Below are 17,792 nucleotides of genomic sequence, written 5' to 3' on the forward strand. Positions count from 1 at the left end.
GTTTCGTTAGGGCCCAGTATTCTGCATAAACCTTGTTCACTATGGGCGGCACAGTGGCGCAGTGGTTAGCACCGCAGCCTCACAGCTCCAGCGACCCGGGTTCAATTCTGGGTACTGCCTGTGTGGAGTTTTCAAGTTCTCCCTGTGTCTGCGTGGGTTTACTCCGGGTGCTCCGGTTTCCTCCCACATGCCAAAGACTTGCAGGTTGATAGGTAAATTGGCCATTAGAAATTGCCCCTAGTATAGGTAGGTGGTAGGGAAATATAGGGACAGGTGGGGATGTGGTAGGAATATGGAATTAGTGTAGGATTAGTATAAATGGGTGGTTGATGGTCGGCACAGACTCGGTGGGCCGAAGGGCCTGTTTCAGTGCTGTATCTCTAAACTAAACTAAACGTAGGAAACTTTTCTCTCTTTGAGGTTCACGTGTCTTCACAAGATTCAGTTCCCTGAGAGATGAGCAGGCAGACTAGAGAGGAGGTAATTCTTGCTTCAGTTCCAGGAGCACAAGGCGTTCTGAGTTCAAATTCTGTTTTCCCAGTTTAAAACTCCCCCAGTTGTCCAGTAGGTGGTCACCTGACCGACTGGTTTGACCAGGTCTCTTCTGTGTATTGGGGTGGGGACTGGTGCCTTTGTTTTAACGCTGTCTGGTACTATGTAAATGTCCTTCCAGCCAGGGGCTTGCAATTTTAAGTTTTAATGTTCATGTGGTGAAATCATGTGTGCTTCAGTCTTAGCAGGTGGGGGGTTTGCTTGACAGCTCCACACCCAGCGGAATAAAATGTGATTTGAAAAAAAAGGTGCATTTCATTACAGAGTTTGAGAGAAATATAAGATACAGAAAGAAAAGCATGGTTTTCTCTCATTTGTTTCCATTCATTCACCAATCTTAAAGCTTAATAAAACTGGTCTGTTCTGGGTGCAAGGCTGCTTTAATTTTCTCTCTTTTTCTCAGGAGAATTAGTAGGGGGCAGGCCTATCCTGAACTCTGAGTCATGCAACGACTTATTACGTCAGGGGATGGGTGGTTCCCTTTTCCTTTGACTGTGGGGGAGGATTCTTTGTTACTCTTCCCTTTGTTCTCTGGGACACTCCTAACTGCAGTTATTTTTGCCGACTTAACTGCATTCTCCTGTGACACTTCGACCAGGTGAGGCATCACCCCTCATGGTTTCTCTGCCCCCTAGAGGTCTCTCTTTGTCTCTGCAGGTTCCTGTAAATGCTGTTAGCAGCTCTGGTGGGGTGCTTCTGGAGTCTGCATTTACATAGAAGGATGTGGGGTCTAACCTGTCACATTTTTCGGGGTTGGCTAACCGGACAGTAGGGGTTTTCATCTGGGGTTTTTCCCAGACTTCCTTGAACCTGCCATCTTAGTCACTTTTCCCCCTCTCTTTCTAAACATTTGCCAGCTATGTGCCTGCCTGTCCCCTTTTGTTCTCGGTGGGTATCCCTTACCGTTCACCTGCCCTCTGCTGGAGGGTCCTCCTAACAATGGTTAGGACCTAGGGGTGCAGGTTTCACTATAGGTTGGAGTTTCCACTCAACCTGACACATGTGGCAACTCTTGCGGTACTCCAGCACATCTTTGTGGAGGTTTGGCCAGTCAAACTGCTGTCTTATGCAGGCTTTGGTCTTTCGTATATCAGCATGTACATCTACTGTAGTCTCGTGGGCCCTTCCTGGTATTTCTCCCCAGTACCTCTCTGGCAACTCTAACTACTCTCCACTCCTTGTTCTCAGGTCTGTGAGGAAAACTCAATTTCCTCATCAGTACCTCATTCTTTAAATAGTAGCACAAAGGCACTCCCTCTGCTTCACTTTCAGACTGGGCAGCCTGTGCTAACTCTCGTAATACTGGGTCAGCTTACTGAGCCTCAGCTAGGGAAAGTCCATTTAATTCATTCCCTGGGTCTCCTAACTTTCCGAAGAAAGTGTCGGACAGGCAGACCTCATGGTCAGTTGCCTGTAGAACCAATACAGTCTCCTCTGGGGGAGCTGGTTTGATCAGGGCCTGACCCAGTACACATTCAAGGACTCTGCAGGGGACCATCTCCTGCCACAGCCCTGTCTCTCTGACCTCCAATGGTCTTTCTTTCACTACTGGGGGGGCTGCCACCTTCATCCCTGCCAGATCATCACCAAGGAACAGGTCAACCCCGTCTGCCGGCAAACTAGGGGCAATCCCTATAGTCACCGGTCCCAAAACTAGGTCGCACTTCAGGTGCACCCGGTGTACAGGTACAGGCATACACTGCCCACCCACACCATTCACCATTTTTGTATTCATTGCACTCTCATAGAAACATAGAAAATAGGAGCAGGAGTAGGCCATTTGGCCCTTCGAACCTGCTCCGCCATTCATTATGATCACGGCTGATCATCCAACTCAGTAACCTGTTCCTGCTTTCGCCCCATATCCTTTGATCCCTTTAAACCCAAGAGCTATATCTAACTCCTTCTTGAAAACATACAATGTTTTGACATCAGCTGCTTTCTATGGAAAAGAATTCCACAGGTTCATCATGCTCTGGGTGAAGAAATTTCTCCTCATCTCAGTCCTGAAACCGCATCCTTAGACGATGACCCCTGGTTCTGGGCTCCCCCACCATTGGGAACATCCTTCCTGCATCTATCCTGTCAAGTCCTGCTAGAATTTTATAGATTTCTATGAGATCCCCCCTCACCCTTCTGAACTCCAGCAAATATAATCCTAACCGACTCAATCTCTTCTCATACGTCAGTCCTGCCATCCCAGGAATCAGTCTGGTAAACCTTCGCTGCACTCCCTCTATAGCAGGAACATCCTTCCTCAGATAAGGAGACCAAAACTGCACACAATATTCCAGGTGTGCCTCACCTGTATAATTGCAGCAAGACATCCCTGCTTCTGTACTCGAATCCTCTGACTGTGAAGGCCAACATACCATTTGCCCTTTTTAACGCCTGTTGGACCTGCATGCTTACCTTCAGCGACTGGTGTACGAGAACACTGCATATTCCCCTCTCTCAGTTTATAGCTGTTCAGATAATAATCTGTCTTCCTGTTTTTGCTACCAAAGTGGATAACCTCATATTTATCCACATTATACTGCATCTGCCATGCATTTGCCCACTCACTCAACTTGTCCACATCACCCTGAAGCGCTTCTGCATCCTCCTCATAACTCACTCTCCCACCCAGTTTTGTGTCATCTGCAAATTTGGAGATATTACATTTAGTTCCCTCATCTAAATCATTAATATATATTGTGAACAGCTAGGGTCCTAGTACCGATCCCTGTGGTACCCCACTAGTCACTGCCTGCCATTCGGAAAAAGACCCATTTATCCCTACTCTTTGTTTCCTGTCTGCCAACCAATTTTCTGTCCATCGCAATACACTACCCCCAATCCCATGCGCTTTAATTTTACACGCTAATCTCTTATGTGGGACTTTGTCGAAAGCCTTCTGAAAGTCCAAATAAACCACATCCACTGGCTCCCCCTCATCAACTCTACTAGTTACATCCTTGAAGAATTCTAGTAGATTTGTCAAGCATGATTTCCCTTTCGTAAATCTATGCTGACTCTGCCCGATTTTACCACTGTTCTCCAAGTGCTCTGCTATAAAATCTTTGACAATGGACTCTAGAATTTTCCCCACTACCGACGTCAGGCTGACTGGTCTATAATTCCCTGCTTTCTCTCTACCTCCCTTTTTAAATAGTGGGGTTACATTAGCTACCCTGCAATCTCTATGAACTGTTCCAGAGTCTATAGAATCTTGGAAGATGACCACCAATGCATCCACAATTTTTAGGGCCACTTCCTTAAGTACTGTGGGATGCATACCATCAGGCCCTGGGGATTTATCGGCCTTCAATCCCATCAATTTCCCCAACACCATTTATCTACTAATACTGATTTCCTTCAGTTCCTCTCTCTCATTAAACCCTGTGTTCTCCAACATTTCTGGTATGATATTTGTGTCCTACTTTGTGTAGACAGAACCAAAGTATGCATTTAGTTAGTCAGCCATTTCTTTATTCCCCATAATAAATTCCCCTGTTTCTGACTGTAAGGGGCCTACATTTGTCTTCACTAATCTTTTTCTCTTCACATAACTATAAAACTTTTGCAGTCAGTTTTTATGTTCGCCGCAAGCTTGCTCTCGTACTCTATTTTCCCCTTCTTAATCAATCCCTTGGTCCTCCTTTGCTGAATTCTAAATTGTTCCCAATCCTCAGGTCTGTTTTTTCTGGTGAATCTATGTGCCTCTTCCTTGTATTTAATGCTGTCTCTAATTTCCCTTGTAAGCCGTGGTTTGGCTACATTTCCCGTTTTACTTTTGCGCCAGACAGGATTAAACAATTGTTGCAGTTCATCCATGCGCTCTATGAATGTTTGCCATTGCCTGTCCACCATCATCCCTTTAAGTAACGTTTCCCAATCCATCATGGCCAACTCGCGCCTCATACCTTCGTAGTTTCCTTTACTAAGATTCAGGACCCTAGTCTCAGAATCAACTACGTCACTCTCCATCTTGATGAAGAATTCTATCATATTATGGTCGCTCATCCCCAAGGGGTCTCGCACAACTAGATTGTCAATTATTCCTCTCATTGCACAATGCCCAGTCTAGGGTGGCCCGTTCTCTAGTTGGTTCCTCAACGTATTGGTCCAGAAAACCATCCCGTTTACACTCCAAGAATTCCTCCTCTACGGTATTGTGACTAATTTGATTTGCTCTGGGGGCAAGTTCAGGCCTTTTCCAAGTAAAAGAGATCTAGTGGTCCCTGTGACCCTGAGAATTACTGTGGGCTTGCTTGCCCCTCTCGAGGGATATGGGGTTACTTTCCCTTCAAACACAAAACCCTGATAACCTTCAGGAATCCTGTTAACTTTTCCTGCACTTGCTTTGTGGGTTGCACTCTTACTGCAGTTAAAGCCACCACTTGCTCTCTGCTTTGCATCAGGGTCCCGTCTTCACTGAGCAGGTGTGCCCTGAATAACCCTACCAGTTTTCCCTTTAGTTTCCAGCAGTCAGCTTTTAAATGCCCTGCCTTATTACAATGGAGGCACACAGGTCTCCAGATCTCACTCTTGCTCACGGCACCTTCCTTTTTGGCTGGAGTAGGGCCCCCTGTGTCTTCTGCTTTCCTTTCTCTTCCAGGACTGTCTGGGCTTCTATCACCTTCCCTCCCTTTGTCCTTTTCGGATTTGTGGGGGTGATTAGGAAAGGTTCTTCCCTGGGAAATCGACTTATAAATTAAAGCAAATTCATCGGCCAGAATGGCTGTTTGCCGGGCCCCCTGAACCTGCTGCTCCTCTACATGGGTCTTTATGGAGAATGGGAGAGAGTTTTTAAATTCCTCTAACAGGATTACTTCGCTGAGAATCTCATAGCTGAGCCAGCTGCTTACCTTTTTCAAACTCCATATAAGTTTGATTGGCTTGCTTTTTAAGGGTTCTAAACTTTTGGCGATAGGCTTCAGGTACCAATTCACATGCCCCGAGGATAGCGTTTCGGTCAGTTCATAATTTGATGAACTCTCATCTGGCAACAAGAAATAAACCTCATGGGCTTTTCCAGTTAGTTTTCTTTGCAATAAGAGGCAAGGTCTCAGCTGTCCATTTTAGTTGTCTTGCCAGTTTCTCAAATGACACAAAAAACACTTCCACATCTTCCTCATTGAATTTTGGAAATAATTGAGTGAGTTTTAGCAATCTTGTACCCAGCCCTGCAATATGCTGCTCCATATTGGCCATGCTTTCACTAGGGCTATTCAGTCGCCCTAGTTAACTCAAGCCACTTCAACTCTCTTTATATTCTTTCTGGAATATTCTTTCTCTCCTCTGTCTCTCGTTCCTTCTCCTGTCTTTCTTTCTCTTCACGTTCCTTTTGGAAGGCTCTCTCTTTCTCCCTGTCCTGTCTCTGTCTCTCTTTCTCCTGTCTCTCCCTTTCTCTTTCCCTGTCTTCTAATTCAAGTTTCCTTTGTTCCAATTGTATCTTTGCTGGCAGTACCCTGTCTGGGTCTGCTTCTAACACTGCTTCTGCATCTTCAGATCCAAGGGAAAAATGGTTGGCCACTAGCCTTAGGAGTTCAGACTTCCTAGCCTTGCCACATACAGTGATCCCACACTGCTCAGCCATTTTTCTCAACTCCTCCATAGACAGTGCTTTTAACTTATCCCAAGTTACTTCACCCTAGCTTGGAGGGCTATTTGCTTCAGTTGCAGACATGTTAGTGTTCAATCACACACAACCACAAGATAACCTGTTTTGATGTTTTGCTCTTTTTGATTGGGAGCAATTTGGCTTCCCACTTCCAATTTCACTCGTTTGTCTGTGGGTAGAATTCCGGACGCTAGCACCCAATTTCTGTTACAACGAGGTGAGTAATGTGTCTAGGGGTCTATTACTATCTTCACATGGTCTTATTGTAACAGGGTTTAATTTTAAACACACTGTGTTTTGAGCTCCCCCTTTGTGAATTCTTGTTCACAGCTTTCCAATTATAAGCAAAGAAATGAGCACAAACAGGCTTTCTTTGGTTTAAAGAAGAAAAGTGAAATTTATTAAACTTACGCCTACGGATATACGACGCACCCACGCTAGCATGCACACGCGATGTACAGATGCAGATCGGGACAGAAACGAGGAGAAAAGATAAAGTGGAACAGTTTGAGGCAATATCTTGTTACTGTGCTTTGCTTACGGTAGAATCCTTTTGTAAGTAATTCTTGAGTTTCGGTGGGGCCCAGTATTCTGCTTAAAACTTGTTCACGTAGGAAACATTTCTCTCTTTGAGGTTCACGTGTCTTCACAAGATTCTGTTCCCTGAGAGATGAGCAGGCAGACTGGAGAGGAGGTAATTCTTGCTTCAGTTCCAGGAGCACAAGGCGTCCGGAGCTCAAATTCTGTTTTTCCAGTTTAAAACTCCCCTAGCTGTCCAGCAGGTAGTCACCCTACTGACTGGTTTGACCAGGTCTCTTCTGTGCATTAGGACTGGTTCCTTTGTTTCAACACTGTCTGGTACTATGTAAATGTCCTTCCAACCAGGGGCTTGCAATTTTAAGTTTTAATGTTCATGTGGCGAAATCATGTGTGCCTCAGTCTTCGCAGGTGGTGGGGGGGGAGGGGGGGTTGCCTGACAGTGTCTTTATAAAAATTCTTTGGGTTTTCCTTGATTTTATTTGCCAATATTATTTCCATGGCCTCTCTTTGTCTTTTAAATTTTGCCCCTACACTTTTTATATTCCGCTAGGTTTTCTGCAGTAATGAGCTTTTGGTACCTGTCATAAGCCTCCCTATTTTCTATTTCCTCTCCTTTAAGCCCCTTAACATCCAGGGCACTTTGGATTTATTAGCCCCACCTCTTTAAGGGAACATAATTGCTCTGAACCCTCACTATTACTTTCTTGAATGCCTCCCACTGATCTGGCACTAATTTCAAGTAGCTGTTTCCAGTCCACTTTAGCTAAATCACAACACAGCTTAGTAAAATTAGCTTTTCCCCCAGTTGAGAACTTTTATTCCTGCTCTATCATTGTCCTTTTCCAGAACTACCCTAAATCTAACTGAATTATGATCACTGCCGCCAGAGTGCTCCCCAACTGGTATCCCTTCCATCTGCCCAGCTTCATTCCCTAAGACTAAGTCAAAAATTGCTCCCTGCATCTAAAGAATTCTGCTCCCTCTGTGCCTTTCACGCTAATTCTATCCCAGTTAATATTAGGGTAGCTGAAATCCCCACTACTACTGCACTCTTGCTTTGCACTTCTCAGAGATTTGCCTACATATTTGCTCTTCTGTCTCCCTCTGACTGTTTGGGGTCCATAGTACACTCCCAGTAGTGTGATTGCTCTGTTTTCTGTCCTTCAGTTCAGCCCATATGGCCTCATTTGATGATCCTTCTACCATATCATCCCTGCTCACAACTATAAATGTTAGTTTAATCAATATTGCAACCCTCCCCCCCCCACCCCTCCTTTTTTATCCCCCTGTCTATCTCATCTGAAAACCCTGTAACGAGGAATATTGAGCTGCCATTCCTGCCCTCTTTTCAGCTGTGTCTCAGTAATAGAACCAGGGAAAAGTTACGGCACAGAAGGAGGCCATTCAGCCCATCGTATCTACGCCGGCTGAAAAAACTGGCCACCTAGTCTAATCCCACCTTCCAGCACCTGGTCCGTAACCTTGCAGCTGACAGCACTTCACGTGCATGTCCAGGTACCTTTGAAATGAGTTGAGAGTTTCTGCCTCTACCACCGTTCCTGGCAGTGAATTCCAGACACCCACCACCCTTTGGGTGAAAAGGTTTTTCCTCATGTCCCCTCTAATCCTTCTACCAATCATCTTAAATCTGTGCCCCCTGGTGAGTGCCTGGAACTTGCTGCCAGGGGAGGTGGTGGAAGCAGATACGATAGCGACGTTTAAGAGACATCTTGACAAATATATGAATAGGAAGGGAATAGAGGGATATGGGCCCCGGAAGTGCAGAAGGTGTTAGTTTAGGCAGGCATCAAGATCGGCGCAGGCTTGGAGGGCCGAATGGCCTGTTCCTGTGCTGTACTGTTCTTTGTTCTTTTTTTTTGTTCCACTAGGGGAAACAGGTCCTTCCTGTCTATCTAGGCCCCTCATAATTTTGTACACCTCAATTAAGTCGCCCCTCAGCCTCTGCTGTTCTAAGGAAAACAACGCGAGCCGATCGAATCTTTCCTCATAGCTGCAACTTTCAATCCCTGGCAACATTCTTGTAAATCTCCACTGTACTCTCTCCAGAGCAATTATGTCCTTCCTGTAATGTGGTGACCAGAACTGTATGCAATACTGCAGCTGTGGCCTGACCAGCATTTTATACAGTTCCAGCATTACATCCCTGCTTTTGTATTCTATACCTCGCCCAATACAGGAAAGCATTCCATATGCCTTCTTCACCAGTGTCCTGCCTCTTTCAGGGACCTGTGGATGTGCACTCCAAGGTCTCTCACTTCTTCTACCCCTCTCAATATCCTCCCATTGATTGTGTATTCCCTTGCTTTGTTTGCCCTCCCCAAATGCATTACTTCACACTTCTCCAGACTGAATTCCATTTGCCACTTTTCTACCCACTCACCCAAACCATTGATATAATTCTGGAGTCTACAGCTATCCTCTTCACTGTTAACTACACAGCCAATTTTTGTGTCATCAGCAAATTTCCCAATCATGCCTCCAACATTTAAGTCCAAATCATTAATATATACCACAAACGGCAAGGGACCCAACACTGATCCCTGTGAAACCGCTTTCCATTCATAAAACCATCCGTCAACTACTAACCTTTGTTTCTTGTCACTGAGCCAATTTTGGATCCAGCCTGCCACATTCCCCTGTATCCCATAAGCTTTTATTTTACTGACCAGTCTGCCATGCAGGACCTTGTCAAATGCCTTACTAAAATCCATGTAGACCATATCCACTGCACTACCCTCATCAATCCTCCTTGTTACTTCCTCAAAAAACTCAATCAAGTTAGTAAGACTTGTCCGTCCCTTAACAAATCCATGCTGACTATCCCTGATTAATCCGTGCCTTTCGAAGTGACAGTTTATCCATTCTCTCAGAATAGATTGTAATAACTTACCCACCACCGAGGTCAGACTGACCGGCCTATAATTATTTGGCCTATCCCTCGCACCCTTTTGAAACAATGGTACAACATTCACAGAGCTCCAATCCTCTGGCATCCTGCCCGTATCCAGTGAGGATTTGAAGATGATCCTCAGTGCATCTGCTATTTCCTCTCTGGCTTCCTTTAACAACCTGGGATGCAATCCATCCAGCCCTGGCAATTTATCCACTTTCAAGGATGTTAGTCCCTCTTGTACTTCCTCTCTCATTATTTTTATCGTATCTAATATTTCTCACTCTTTTACTACAATGTCTGCATCGTCCCTCTCCTTTGTGAGGGATGCTGTAATATCATACTCCCATGTGTCAGTCTGTGCTATCAGGTCATCTGCCTTATTTCCTAGACTTCTTGCATTGAAGTGTATACCATTTAGCACCACCCAACAACCCTTGTTGTCTATTGGTTCTTCTGCCTTACAAAGATGCTTTCTAATTTTCCGTCTTCCACTTCCAACTTTTCTTCTCTCCTCTCTGAATCTACCTTCAGGTTTCCAAACCCCTACTAAGCTAGCTTAAACCCTCCCCAACAGCACTCGCAAAACCCCCTGTGAGAATATTGGTCCCTGCCCCGTTGAGGTACAACCCGTTGGGCTCGTATAGATTCCGCCTCCCCAGAAACAGTCCCAATGCCTCAGGAATCTAAAGCCCTCCCTCCTGCCCCATCTCTCTCACCACATATTCATCAGCTCTATCTTCCTATTTCTCTACTCACTAGCATGTGGCACTGGAAGTAATCCAGTGATTACTACTTTTGAGATAATAAGGTTCACTAGACTGATTCCTGGATGACAGGATTGTCCTATGAGGAGGGAGTGAGTAGACTAGGTCTATATTCCATAGAATTTAAAAGAATGAGAGGTGATGTCAGTAAAACATTAAAAAAGGGGCTTGATCGCGCTGATGCTGGGAGGATGTTTCCCTTGCTGGGGAGTCTAGAACTAGAAGGCACAGTCTCAAAATAAGGGGTCAGCTATTTAGAACATAGAACATTACAGCGCAGTACAGGCCCTTCAGCCCTCGATGTTGCGCCGACCTGTGAAACCATCTGACCTACACTATTCCATTTTCATCCATATGTCTATCCAATGACCACTTAAATGCCCTTAAAGTTGGCGAGTCTACTACTGTTGCAGGCAGGGCGTTCCACGCCCCTACTACTCTCTGTGTAAAGAAACTACCTCTGACATCTGTCCTATATCTATCACCCCTCAACTTAAAGCTATGTCCCCGCGAGTTTGCCATCACCATCCGAGGAAAAAGGCTCTCACTATCCACCCTGTCCAACCCTCTGATTATCTTATATGTCTCTATTAAGTCACCTCTTCTCCTCCTTCTCTCTAACGAAAACAACCTCAAGTCCCTCAGCCTTTCCTCGTAAGAACTTCCCTCCATACCAGGCAACATCCTAGTAAATCTCCTCTGCACCTTTTCCAAAGCTTCCACATCCTTCCTATAATGCGGTGACCAGAACTGCACGCAATACTCCAGGTGCGGCCGCACCAGAGCTCTGTACAGCTGCAGCATGACCTCGTGGCTCCTAAACTCGATCCCCCTACTAATAAAAGCTAACACACCATATGCCTTCTTAACAGCTCTATTAACCTGGGTGGCAACTTTCAGGGATTTATGTACCTGGACACCAAGATCTCTCTGCTCATCTACACTACCAAGAATCTTCCCATTAGCCCAGTATTCTGCAATCCTGTTACTCCTTCCGAAGTGAATCACCTCACACTTTAGGACTGAGATGAGAATTTTCTTCACTGAAAGTTATGAATCTTTTCAGTTCTCTACCCCCCCTGAGATCTAAGTATATTCAAGACACAGGTCGACAGATTTTTTGGCACTAAAGAAATCAGAGGATATGGGAATAGTGCAGGAAGTTGGAGTTGATGTAGAAATCAGCCATGATTTAGTTGAATGGTGGAGTAGCCTCAAAGGGCTGAATGGCCTCATACTGCTATTTTTTATGTTGAGGCTTTATCCTCGACATTTTACCTCATGTTCAGGTTCTCTAACTATTCTCAGGAGGTAAGCCGTACACTTCCCACTGACACAGAGTTTGTCTTTACCTGAGTAAACCTTAGGAGTGTGCTGTCTTTGCTAATTGACCAAGGGGGAAGCTTTCTATGGAAACCTTGTGACTGTCCAGTTGATCACTAGAATCCTAACTTTTTTTTAAAAAAACAGCGGGTGGCTAGAATCGGTATGGACTTCACTACACTCCTACAGAAAAGACATTTTGGACTAATGAACTCAGCATCATATTTCCGGTAAGTAGGTTAGATTATTAAAACAATTTACACAGTATTTACAACACAGAAATTTGAATTACTTTAAGTGTTAAATGTACTGCTCCATTGAGTAACTGTACACAAGGAAAAAATATTGACATTGCTGTGAACTTTCGTCTTAAATCTTTATCCTTTGCTCATGTTTGTCCCTTTTTTCACTTCCTTGCTGTTTCCTTGCTGTCCTTGGACTGGTATTGCTAAACTGATACGACCAAAGCGGGACTTAATTCAGCCCCACTTCTCCACAGGCCATAGCATATTAGTACATTTCCACACCTACTGGGAAGTAGCCAAATTAAACACTCTATTTGTCCCCTAGAATAAATAAAGAAACCTGGTTTATTTAAACAACAAAATTAATTATTTATTAATAATCTACATCTTAAACAATAATGAGGTAAATCTATATATGAAAAAGATTCCTTTAAAACTTGTTATTCTTCCTAACCCGCATGCATACATAGATACATTCAAAAACCGGTTAACCAGGGAAAAAAGCTTTTTCGGTTCACAACTATTTCTAAGGAATAATAAAATAATTGGGTTGTCATGGTCTGGTAGGATATTTCTGGGTCGGTGAGGTGTCCCAGAGTTGAAAAGTCAGATGCCACTCCAAGTCTCTCCAGACGAGGTTGATGAACAGTCTGTGATGGGTAGGCTTTCAAGGCAATTTGTCTGCAGAAGGTATCTCACAGGTGTTTCAGCAAAGGGGGTAGCAACAGGTCTACTTGGATTTTCAAGTAGCAGTCTAGCAATGGAAGCTTTCAGGCTCTCCCAAAACATAAGAGGCAGGGATTCTTGAGACTCTGGAGGCAATAGGAAACTGATGCCTTTCAAATGCAGGGCTTCCTCTCTGAAAAGTAGTCTTCCTCCACAGAGTCTAGCAACTCCTCTTTTCCTGGGTCTTTTTTCTCTCTCCAGGGTCTTTTCTTCTCTCCAGACAGACGACAGCCACACCTCAAATGTAGGATTTATTTTTCCAAGAGAGGCAAGTCTTCTTTTATGGAGAGTAGGTCTTTTCTCTGGTCCCAGCCAGGTCTCACTGCATGCTGCTGGTCCAGCACACAATTCTTTCACAATGCAAAGTGAAACTAAAACCCACAATCAAGTCATGTGACAGTCACAAATCTTCCTGTCATTTCCCTGCTGAGCTGCTTGGAATCAGGTGCCTTGCAGTCTATGCACACTTCACTCAGTCCACACTTCAAATATCAGCTCTTAAAGCACTTTTTGCAAAGAAAAATAGAGACACTCACAGAACAAAACCAATAGTTTTAGCAGTATTTAGGAGTCATTAGCCTCTGATGTTGGTAGTGTAATTTCTTTACTGGCAAGAAGCCAGAAAGGACTTGTGCATTATCGCATCTCAGGACATTCCGAAGGGTATGGTAATGTAGTGGCTCTTTTACTGGACTAATACTCCAGAGAATGAGAATGAGAGTTCAAATTCCACCCTGGTGGTTTGCGAATGTGAAATAATTTTTAGTTTTTTTTCAAAGAAGTAAAAACTGGAAATACAAAGCTGGTACCAGTGAAAGTGGCTATGAAGCTGTTGGATTGTCATAAAAATCCCACTGGTCCCCTAATGTTCTTTTAGAGTAGGAAACCTGCTGTCCGTGCCTGGTCTGGACTCCAGTCCCATACTAACATGGTTGACTGTTAATCTCCTGAAATGGCCCAGCGAGACATTCCGTTGTATCAAACCACAACTCAAGAAGGTGGCCCACTATCACCTTCCCAGAGAACTCCAGCCTTCTCAGTATTGCCCATATCTGCAGAATAAATATTTTAAAACTGCAGATATTTTGAATGTGCTTACTGTTCATATGTAGACAAACAAGGAAATTATTTTATGAAAAACGAGGTTGCACAAGCGAGAATGAGGTGAATAACCAGTTATTTGTTTCGATGTTGTAGGTTCAAGGTTGGCTGCTATGCTCTGAGAACTCCTCGCTGTTCCTCAAATAATACTGAGATTTTAAATATTTATCTGAACAGATGGACTGGGGCCATTTGCCTCCTCCGAACGAGATCGCCACGTGGAAATATGGTGTCGTGGCATTAACAGAGACCTGGCCCAAAAAAGGGGTACTAAATATTCTTGGATACAAGGTGTTCAGGAAAGATAGGGAGGGAAAGAAAGGAGATGGGGTAGCAGTATTGATTGAGAGCATTACAGTACAGGAGATAGAGGGTCTTCTAGAGGGGTCGAAGACAGAATCTATTTGTTTAGAGCTCAGAAACAATTGAGGTACCATTACATTTCTGGGTGTATAATATAGGCCACCAACTAGTCAGAAATATATAGAGGAACAAATTTGCAAGGAAATTACAGAGAGGGACAAGAATTAAAAAGTAGTTATACTGGGGGTCTTTAATTCTCCTAATGTGGACTGGGATAGTAATAGAATAAAAGGCAGAGAGGCACAAGTTTCTAGACTGTCTTCAGGAGAGTTTTCTACATCAGTACATTTCCAGCCCAAAGAATATGGAGGCATTGCTGGATCTGGTTTTGGAGAATAGGGGAATATTTAGGGGATAATGATCATAGCATCTTAAGATGTAGGTTGACTATGAAAAGAACAAGGAGCAACCCAGAGTATAAATATTTAATTGGGATAGGGAAAACTGATCTGGCCCAGGTAAATTGGAATCAAAAATTGTCAGGCAAAACTGTAACGGAACAATGAGCTCCCTTTAAAGAGCTGTTATGACCATGTGATGAGGGGTTCGGGTGGTTCCCACTGTTCAACTCCCACCTGATCGCAGGAAGTGTTTTTGTTATTAGGGTTTAACCCCTTTGTGTTTTATTTGTCAAATAGAGACATAGAAAAATAGGAGCAGGAGTAGGCCATTCGGCCCTTTGAGCCTGCTCTGCCATTCAATACGATCATGACTGATCATCCAAACTCAGTAACCTGTTCCCGCTTTCTCCCCATATCCCTTGATCCCTTCAGCCCGAAGAGCTATATCTAACTCTTTCTTGAATATATTTAATGATTTGGCCTCAACTGCTTTCTGTGGTAGAGAATTCCACAGGTTCACCACTCTCTAGGTGAAGAAGTCTCTCCTCATCTCAGTCCTAAATGGCTTACCCCTTATTCTTAGACTGTGACCCCTGGTCCTGGACTCCCCCACCATTGGGAACATCCTTCCTGCATCTAGTCTGTCCAGTTCTGTTAGAATTTTGTGGGTTTCAATGAGATCCCCTCTCATTCTTCTAAACTCTAGCGAATACAAGCCTAATCGACATAATCTCTCTTCATATGTAAGTCCTGCCATCCCGGGAAAGTCTGGTGAACCTTTGCTGCACTCCCTCCATAGCAAGAACATCGTTCCTCAGATAAGGAGACCAAAACTGCTCACAATACTCCAGATGTGGTCTCACCAAGGCCTTGTATAATTGCAGCAAGACATCCTTGCTCCCGTACTCGAATCCTCTCACTATGAAGGCCAACATACCATTTTCCTTCTTAACTGCCTGCTGCGCCTGCATGCTTACTTTCAGCGACTGGTGCACAAGGACACCCAGGCCTCGCTGCACCTCCCCCTTTCCCAATCTATCGCCGTTAAGATAATCTGCCTTTCAGTTTTTGCCACCAAAATGGATAACCTCACATTTGTCCACATTATACTTCATCTGCCATGTATTTGCCCACTCATTCAACCTGTCCAAATCACACTGGAGCTTCTCTGCATCCTCCTCACAACTCACACTCCCATCTAGCTTTGTGTCGTCTGAATACTTGGATATATGACATTTAGTTCCCTCATCTACATCATTAATATATATCGTGAATGGCTGGGGTCCTAGCACTGATCCCTGCGGTACCCCACTAGTCACTGCCTGCCACTTGGAAAAAGACCCGTTTATTCCTAGTCTTTGTTTCCTGTCTGCCAACCAGTTCTCTATCCATGTCAGTACCTTACCCCCAATTCCATGTGCTTTAATTTTGCACTGTAATCTCTTATGTGGGACCTTATCGAAAGCCTTCTGAAAGTCCAAATACACCACATCCACTGGTTCTCCCTTATCTATTCTACTAGTTACATCATCAAAAGATTCCGGTAGATTTGTCAAGCATGATTTCCCTTTCGTAAATCCACGTTGACTTTGTCTGATCCTGTCATTGTTTTCCAAGTGCTCTGCTATTACATCTTTTATAATGGACTCTAGCATTTTCCCCACTACTGATGTCAGGCTAACCAGTCTATAATTCCCTGTTTTCTCTCTACCTCCTTTTTTAAATAGAGGGGTTACATTAGCTACGCTCCAATCTATTGGAACTGTTCCAGAGTCTATAGAAATTTGAAATATGACCAGCAATGCATCTACTATTTCCAGGGCCACTTCCTTAAGTACTCTGGGATGCATACCATCAGGCCCTGGGGATTTATCGGCCTTCAATCCCATCAATTTCCCCAACACCATTTCCCTACTAACACTGATTTCATACAGTTCCTCCTTCTCACTAGACCCTATCTTCCCCAACATTTCTGGGAGGTAATTAGTACCCTCCTTTGTGAAAACAGAACCAAAGTATGTATTTAATTGGTCTGCCATTTCTTTGTGCCCCATTATAAATTCCCCCGTTTCTGGCTGTATTGGACCTACATTTGTCTTCACTAATCTTTTTCTCTTCACATATCTATAGAAGCTTTTACATTCAGTTTTTATGTTCTCTGCAAACTTACTCTCATACTCTATTTTCCCCTTAATCAATCCCTTTGTCCTCCTTTGCTAAATTCTAAACTGCTGCCAATCTTCAGGTTTGCTGCTTGTTCTGGCTATTTTATATTTCTCCTCCTTGCATCTAATCCCTAATTTCTTTTGTAAGCCACGGTTGAGCCACCCTTCCTGTTTTATTTTTGCACCAGACAGGAAAGAACAATTGGTGTAATTCAGCCATGTGCTCTTTAAATGCTTGCCATTGCCTATCCACTGTCAACCCTTTAAGTAACGTACCCCAATCTATCATAGCCAACTCGCGCCTCATACCTTCATAGTTTCCTTTATTTATATTCAGGACCCTAGTCTCAGAATCAACTCTCTCTCTCTCCATTTTAATGAAGAATTCTATCATGTTATGGTCGCTCTTCCCCAAGGGACCCCGCACAACAAGATTGTTAACTAATCTAATTTGTTAAATAAACAGACAGCGACAGGTTTTCTTGTCAGTTTTGAATAGAAAATCAATTATTTATTCATCAATATGCCTTAACCTGAAATTGTCGTGACTGCATCCACTCGCGCCCCCCCCCCCCCAAACGCGCGCACACACACACACACACACACACACACACACACACACACACACACACACACACAAGGAGGCAGAGAGAGGAAAAGGGGTAAGCAATGGTTTCAGGGGTCATGGAAAACCTGTTGAATTCTCTCAGAAGTCAAGTTCTCTTTGGTTGCAGGCTTGAGGTATTTGTTGGTTTTTCTCGTGGTTGAAAGTGCAGTTGAAGACAGTGGATCACTTCTAATTCACTGCTGTATAAGTGTGGATGTAGAATTGTACAACAGAGTGCATCCCCCCGGCTTGCGGGATTTCTTAGCCCCTTTAGCTGGAAACAAGCTTCTTGGATGGTTCTTTCCAGATGTGTCTCTCTCTCGCTGTTCAAGGACTGCCTTTTTAAGATAAAAAGTTTGTCACATCATCTTCTGGTAGGAGACACTTTGGTCTCTCCCCCATGGTGATCTCACAATGGCCCAGGATGAGAATAATCCAGTTATGATGTTTTCACTTCACACATTTTCAGAAGAACCTAATCAGTTTGGGAATATTTCAGAATGGATGAAGGATAGGTGCAGTTGACACCTATTAGTTTTGAAGATA

The 17,792-nt window shown here is 44.0% G+C and overlaps 1 protein-coding gene across 2 annotated transcripts in view; it reads left to right on the forward strand.

Annotated features, from left to right (window-relative positions):
* wdr21 (WD repeat domain 21) overlaps nucleotides 1–17,792 on the forward strand; it is a 145,043-nt gene that overhangs the window by 57,868 nt on the left and 69,383 nt on the right. For both annotated transcript variants that reach the window (XM_068038400.1, XM_068038401.1), the window contains exon 5: nucleotides 11,846–11,928. In XM_068038400.1, the coding sequence (XP_067894501.1) occupies nucleotides 11,846–11,928 (83 nt within the window). The remainder of the gene's footprint in view (nucleotides 1–11,845; nucleotides 11,929–17,792) is intronic.

The sequence above is a fragment of the Heterodontus francisci genome, chromosome 9, assembly GCF_036365525.1.
Source record: "Heterodontus francisci isolate sHetFra1 chromosome 9, sHetFra1.hap1, whole genome shotgun sequence".
Lineage (NCBI taxonomy): Eukaryota > Metazoa > Chordata > Chondrichthyes > Heterodontiformes > Heterodontidae > Heterodontus > Heterodontus francisci.